Source organism: Helianthus annuus, chromosome 14 (genome assembly GCF_002127325.2).
Source record: "Helianthus annuus cultivar XRQ/B chromosome 14, HanXRQr2.0-SUNRISE, whole genome shotgun sequence".
Lineage (NCBI taxonomy): Eukaryota > Viridiplantae > Streptophyta > Magnoliopsida > Asterales > Asteraceae > Helianthus > Helianthus annuus.
The window spans coordinates 43,749,215-43,756,984 of NC_035446.2; the positions used below are offsets into that span (position 1 = coordinate 43,749,215).

At 39.5% G+C, this 7,770-nt stretch overlaps 1 protein-coding gene across 1 annotated transcript; it reads right to left on the reverse strand.

Moving 5' to 3' along the window:
- Nucleotides 1-4,808: 4,808 nt before the first annotated feature.
- On the reverse strand, nucleotides 4,809-7,429 carry LOC110921833 (thioredoxin F-type, chloroplastic). Its single transcript, XM_022166163.2, has 3 exons — nucleotides 7,110-7,429; nucleotides 5,845-5,944; nucleotides 4,809-5,041 (listed from the first exon to the last, which is right to left on the reverse strand). The coding sequence occupies exons 1-3, from the start codon at nucleotides 7,397-7,399 to the stop codon at nucleotides 4,907-4,909; spliced, it is 525 nt and encodes a 174-aa protein (XP_022021855.1). The 5' UTR covers nucleotides 7,400-7,429; the 3' UTR covers nucleotides 4,809-4,906.
- Nucleotides 7,430-7,770: the final 341 nt, after the last annotated feature.

Genomic DNA, 7,770 nt, shown 5'->3' on the forward strand with positions numbered 1-7,770 from the left:
TAATTATATATATATTAAAAAACAAAGCCAATGAATAGTAACTTTGAACACTAACTACTCCATTACATCATTGTATATATATAGTTTTATTTCATCATTTAATACATTTGGGCATTTGGTAAAGTGGTTGGTATAATCTTTTATAACACAAAAAACGCCGGTTCGATTCCTCTCTTTCCACTTCCCTTTTTTTGGAGGCCACGATCTCATAACACCAAAACGCAGCTCTCCACCACCAAAACACAGCTCTCCACCCCTACACTTTCAGAATCCAGATTCCAGAGGAGAGAAAGAAGCTGAGGAAAGGGAGGGTCTGCTAGAGAGAGAGACGGAGTAGGCTTCTGGCAGGCCTCCGGCGGCAGCAACGGTGGTTAAACGGTCCAAATGATGGTGGATTCAATTGACATTAGGGTTCAGGTGTTTAGCAACGGCGATGATGGTGGATCTAGATATTGAACACGGTGACGTTTGTTAGGGTTCCGCCGTACACGGCGGAGGAGATGGTGGGTCACCGGCGCCATCATGGAGATCCGCTGATGAACCAGGAACCCGAACTCCGGTGGACGCAATGAACAGTACAAAACAGTATATGAGGGCAATAAAAAAGGTCTCCACCAGCACACCCCTGTTTATCTTCTTCATTTGGCAAAAGAGAAAGACAGGAAAGCCGATCAAATCCACCGCCCCGCCGCCGTCTGTGTCCTGTCGTTAAAAGGTTTCAGAGGACGACAGAATGCCAATGAACACAGATCCACCGCCCGCCGCCGCCTTTGTCCTGACGTTCCGGCCGTCGGTCAGTGATGAAGGTCTCTGGTTCAGACGACGATGGATGGTGGCGATGGTGGCCGATCTGTGTATCGTTGTCACGTTTAACAGCGAATGGAGTGTCGCTGACCACCCACCTTAGACCAGCTTTGGTCGACTTGGTTCAGACTTTCTTCTCTTTTCTCTGGTACAAGTGATTTAAGTACCAACAGAGGTATGTTCCTTGCCTCCTCCAAACTCTTCACGCCAGTTTTTTTTTTTTTTTTTTTGCCAATTTAGGGTCTGGTGCCAATGATTAAATTAAGAATTGAGGTATGTTTGGTGGAGGTGGGATTTATTTGTTTTTTTGGGTGTTGATTATTTAAACAATGATTTAGGGTTTTTCTTGGTTGTTTCATAATTACAGAGATTGAGATTGCCTGATCATGGGTTTTTCCGATTGGCTGTGATGAGTTCAAATTCTTTTTTCAAAAACTGTTGAGGATGGCGTGGCAAGGATGATGGATGTTGAGTTTTGACCTGCAACCCGTCTTGCAGCCCTGATTTTTGAAAGCTCTGAGCCACAAAAAACTCGATTTTTGCTTGGGTGTGTATTTTTGCTTTGTTTTGCTGTTATTTTTTTAAGATGTGTCTATGCACCCCAACAGACGGTTTTGATTTCCTTGATTTGTATGCATTAGTCTAATTGTCACTGGCTATGATGTAAATCTGAGCCACTTTACACTTTGAATTCTTGGTTAAATCTGTGCCACAGTTTAGTTTGAGTCACAATTAAACCAGATTTGCTCGCGCAACACGCGTGGGGGGAATAACCCTAGGACATTTCAGGTATTTAACACAAGACACGTGGGGTCTCCTCAGCCTCCACCGCTTACCATGCCACCATATCTCCTGGGTCAACTGTTGAGTCAGACATCGGTAGGGTCCTGCAACACGCTTAATGTTATAGAGGATCAACCAACATTCTAGCCATTGTGCATTCAATCTGATATATTAGTTTTTGGTTCGTTGTTGTTAAACATGTCTTTTTTTAAATATTTAATCAACCATCTTGACAGGTTGAAGATGGATGTGATGGATTCGATTGCTCCTCACTTAAAGCTACTCTTTAAAGAATTGATTATTATGGTTATAACAACAAATGCAATGGTGTGGATGGGTGTTGGGTAGTCATGGCTACTGTTTGATCAAGAGGCAAGTTTATACTTTTGTGCTAGATTAGTTTATATTAGTTGATGATGGTAAATTGGGAATTTTAGGGTGTGCATGGGTCGTTTATTTTTTTTTTGGCTCAGGTCGAACTAAAAGCGATATTTGGTTTTTTGATTTTTTCGGTTTTACGTATAGGTTTGGTTCGGTAATGAGTCAGTCTTAGGAATTTTTTTGGTCAGAAGAAAGCTTGTCCGATATAGAAAACAATAAAATCTGGGAATAACACTTTTTTTCCCAAAAATATTGAATTTCAATAACAAACATCAATCTAATGGATGACGGTGGTGAATTGGGTTGTTTTGTGTAGGTGAAGGTAGAGACGAGAGTTGATATCGATGTTCCGAGGGATGTGATCTGCAATGTGGCGGAGAAGCTGGGTGTTGATATGGTGGTGTTGGGTAGTCATGGCTACGCCTACGATTTGATGAAGGTGGAGACGTGTACATACATGGGTTCGAAACCAAATATGTTCACGGTCATGCATATCTCAAGCATGAAGATGAGATTAATTTTCTCTTTTCCTTACGTTATCTGTTTCCCCCTTTTTTCATTTTTCACATTGGGGTTTCCAGTTGTTTTTTTATAGTTGTTTAGCTTAGATTAATTAGGGCATGGCAAAATCAACTATAGTCTTTGTACACCGACTGTTGCTTTGTACCCACTGCGACACCAGTTCAAAGATCTCAACACTTTTTTTGTCTGATCGTATGACACAACTGTTTCTATGTTTTACCTCATTTCTAGCATATCATTAACATGAACAACTCTTATAATTTTCTTTTAACTACTAACAACATAAGGTTAATTATGTTTCATCCCAAGTTAACAATTTTGGATGATACATCAGTTTAATAAAGAAACTTAAGCAACAATGTGAATTATGATGCAACCCATATTCAACAGTTCTCACACAGGCGTCTCACGAGCACCTATACATTATCAAACGAAGCACGATTCAGTTTAGCACGCCGCAACGCGTGCAGCGATTCGGTTTAATGCGCCGCAACGCGCGCGTGCTATAAACCTAGTTAAATTAAGTTTTCTATAACCGATATTGATCACTAGTTCATCTCGGTTTTAAATTGAATGAGCAATTCGGTTAAGCATAAAAGGTTTCAATCCAGTTTTTGGTTAACTGGTTTCAACCAAATATTATTGCACGAGTGAGAATAATTACATTTTCCTACCGTCGACTGATGTTTCCATACGCTATGGGGCATTATAGCCCAATATAGCGCTTGTATAACCCCTGGAGCCCTGGAGATGCACATAACCGGGTTTTCTGAATACCCGAGTACGGGTATAAGTATGACCGAGTATTGGTTTTTCGGGTATTGGCCAAAAACCATACCTGGTGTACCAGGTTCGGGTTTTCTATAACCGGGTATTCAAATACCCTATTTGTGGGTATAAAAAAAACCCGTTTTCTGGGTCGGGTATTAGAAAACCCTATACGGGCTGGGGCGGACCCACATAGAGTGGGTCGGGGTCCCCGGACCCCAACGTTTTTAGAAAAATTAGTAGATTCGGTATATTAAATTGTATAAGGACCCCATAAATACAATTAGGTGAACAACATAGAAAGAAAATGAAACCTGATGTAGTGGTAAATCCCTCTCTTTACCAACAAGAGGTCATGGGTTCAATACTCGTATAGCTTGTTTTGCTGTTTTTTAAAATCTAGTTCAAACCTCGCTATGACTCGACCCGAATGAGGACCAACCTGAAAATTTTAACATTTTGCTATGAAAATTTTGGACACCGAAAAAAATGGACCCCATTGAAAAAAAATCATGAGTCCGCCACTATATACAGGTATGCAAGAAAAACCCGATGTCGTGGCTTTTTTATCTCATATTTTTTTTTGTAATGTTATGTTTCCAACTCCATTTTTGGGTTTATAAACTTTAACACTTATTAAACATAAAACTTCCAATATATTAGAAACTTTGAAATATTACAAGATTACATATCATAAAATTGCATACATAATAAGGTATCAAATAACCCGGGGTGGTTATTAAAAAACTCGGGTACAGGTATTAACAAAACCCAGATATAGATAAAACCCCGGTTTAAATCAGGTTGAAAAAAACCCCGGGTTCGGGTTCTCACACAAATACCATACCCAGACCCAACCCTTCGGGCTCAGGTTTACAATACCCAGTTTTTATAAAACCCGGGTCCAGGTTTTTTTTGGTTCGGGCCTGGGTTCGGGTTTTTTGTGCACCTCTAATTTTTTTTGAACGGCAAGGAACGACGTGCCAACCACCATGACACCGGGCGTTGTGGCCAAGGACCGCCGCCAGCCCCTTGGCTCTCCCAGATGCGCGGAAACCCGACCTCCACCCGCCCGAAGGCACGACAGTGGTATAATCGGTAAAACCTCGCCTCCCATCCAAGACGAACCGGTGCTACCCGTATTCGCTCTTCACATGAATGCCGCAGAAAATAATGGGGAGAGTGGGAGTCGAACCTGGGTCACAAGAAACACCAAGTTTTTCCCCAACCACTCCACCACTACCTTATTGGCTTTTTGTGCACCTCTAATAACCCCCCACTACGCATGGCCTAATGGTACAATACATATTACTAAGAACTGATAAATAAATTTAAATGAGTACGTAAACAAGTTTTCAAAAACGCAAATGAACAAAGGGGAGATGTATTCATACCCTGTTTGGTATTATTTGACACGTAACACAGTTGTTTAATTAAGAGAACAATAATTTTTTTACATGTTTGTCGTTTTTAAATAAACGAACATAAACAAACATTCCGCTCACAAAAATGCGGAATGTTCATTTACAGGCCTAACAACAATACTTATATTTCTAGAAGAGGATACAAACTCTAATGAAATCAAAGTGGAATAACAGCCAGATAAATATATATTATTTATTTAATATTATACACAAAGATGTATACTTCAAGAAGATCTAACCTCCTCTATTGCCACAACTAAATTATCAAACTTAGCCCCTGTAACTTCTTTTACAATCTTACTGTCTTTCAGTATCTTGAAGGTAGGGACCACCTTTATTCCTAGCTCCTTTGCTAATGCCTGTCAGTTTTATTAAAGTGTGAATCGTGTCAGGTTGGCGGGTAGACTTGTACAGCCCTCGCACGACCCTTATATTTGTGGCAAAAACATCAACACTAACCCTCACACTACACGCCCTGTTTAATACAGTTATCTAAAAGTGTATAATGGGTTGCCAGGTAGAAATTAAGATGTAAATGTGCTAACTGGGTTGTTGGATTGTAAAAAAGGGGTTTACCTGTTTAATTAAATAGGTTGACGAGTTGACCTGTTTGACTAAAGGGGGTGGCGGCGCAACTTGTTGCCCGACTACCTGCCATTGCTTTGTAATTGCCCTTTTTCGTGTGGAATTATATACTATTATATGGGCTAAACAAGTAAACCCACATGACCTATTTATTAAACTGGTAAGATATAAGAAACCAAAACCTGATTGCTTCCGTGTCGTGTTTCCACGGTCGTGTCAAAAATCGCCACCACTAAGTTTCATCAAGTGAACAATGTGGGTATTTTACCATGGGTCAAAACGGGTGTACACAATTTTTTTAGCTAACTACTAATGGATTTTATGTATACTTGAATGTGTGAAGCATGTCTACAGAAACTATTTGAGTGTTTCTTCTACATTTAAATACATATTGAATGACTTGCGACCCGTTTCTTTTTTAGCTAAAACTTTTACCTTAACCCATATGACTCTTTTTTGGCACCTTCAGTATTAATCGATCTCTACAACCCCTGTGTTTGTCGAGTTTTCAAATATGGGTGTGTGGTGTTGGGGAAAGATGATGCTTTAAAGGAATTAAAGAAAGTTAAGAACGAACCTTGTTGTCCTGATTGCAATCAAGCTTTAGAAAGACCACATCAAGATACTTCTCAGACAATTCTTTGAATTTTGGAGCAATGACCTTGCAAGGACCGCACCTATCAAGTTTATCGGACAATCAACACCACATGACTAGGGAAAGAGGCAATATAAGAAAAGAATACAGCTAACTAGCTAAGTAGTAATCTTAATTCTTAAACATGTGAGTAACAGATATACATATTTGTGATACTCATTATCATATTAATTCCCATTACTTTGTCCGATTTTAGTTAAGATTACTAGCACAAAAGAATGATTGATTGTCAATATACGTAACTAACGTTCCTAGGAAAGTATAGACTAAAAACATTGTGTGTTCAAGTATGTAACTAAAGAAAAATGTGTGACAAGTATGACATAGTATTTATGCATTTTTTGCAAACGATGAAATACAATTTATTTGTTCTGGATAGAGATATGCTACTTCTGTTCTGTTTGTGGGTATATATACATCCAAGAATTGACATTGGAGGCGAACTATATGAAATTTTGTTGACGTTGAGAACTCTGCTGTGATGGAGGATATTCTCGAGAAATTAGCAGGCAAATCAACTAGCATGAGTATAAGACCTACTTTTTCGAGTTTGCACGAAAATGAATAAACAAAACATGTATCTGCAACTTTCGATGGAGTTGCCCTATTTGCAAATTTTGAGTAAGTTTAATTAATCAAAATCTGTTGCACTCAATGTTTTAAAAACCGGTTTATACCGGCCGGAGCCGGTTAAACCGGATGTTGGAAGTTTGGCCGGCACGAATCACACCGGTAAATTGAGGGAACGGCAAAGATGTTATACCACCGGTAAATTGGGTTATACCGGTATACCAGTGCCGGGTCAAATGTTAAAATTTAGAGTTTTAATGGCCCAAAACGATGATGACTTACTCTGCATAAAAAAAAGTACCAATAGTGAATTTTTGGATTATTTTTTTATTATGGATTAACTTTTGGAATATTTTTATTATGAAATGATGTAATTTTGGATTACTTTTTGAGTAAAAATTGTATTTTATGGATTGTAGTGTTTATTAGTCAGTTGCCGGTACAACCGAGTTGAACCAATTTCTGAGCCTAATCCGTCCGCTACAATTTAAAAACCTAACAAATTTCCGAAACAAAAACTGCCTGAATTCTGTAGACACAAATCAGGTATATATTCAATCTATATAACCATATCACATCTTCAAAAACTAAACAATTCTACTCAAAATTGGACTTACCACTGAGTGTACATATCGAGAACAACAGTCTTATCACCGGCTGCATTCACAATCGGCCAAAACGTATCCTGACTAACCTCCGTCACCTGACCGACAACCACCGCGGTTTCCAAACTTGACCTAACCGTCACCAATGACCTCAGTCCTTTCTTCTTATTCACAGATTTAAACGGGTAACGGTCTCCGGAAACTGTAGACTGCTTTGTAAAGCATGACGGCAGTGAGCCGATCGCCGTCGTAGACGGTGGTGGTGGTACCGGCCGGCAGAGTTGATGAATCTGTACGGCCATTGAGACACAGTGTGTATGTATAGTGTGGGTGAGAGAGACGAGGGTATTTAAAAGGTTTTGGGGGAAAAACTTGATCGTTAATTCAAGGACGAGAAATTACGGTGTTGTCCTTGGGGTTGATGGATTTTAATCGTTTTATGCGAATATCTTGGGGTAGTGTTGTAATAAACTAATAATAAATTTCTGGTGGGAGATTTTTGTGGACATAAAATTATATTTATGATTTTTTTTAACGGCCCCGAGCACTCTCAGGGTATTCACTGGACCAAACGGAGTACTCCGAGAGTAACCCGAGTCGCCCACCACCAATTCTGGGAAAAACCCGGTAACACACCCGCCCGTAGGCACGACGGTAAAATTACCAGTAAAAC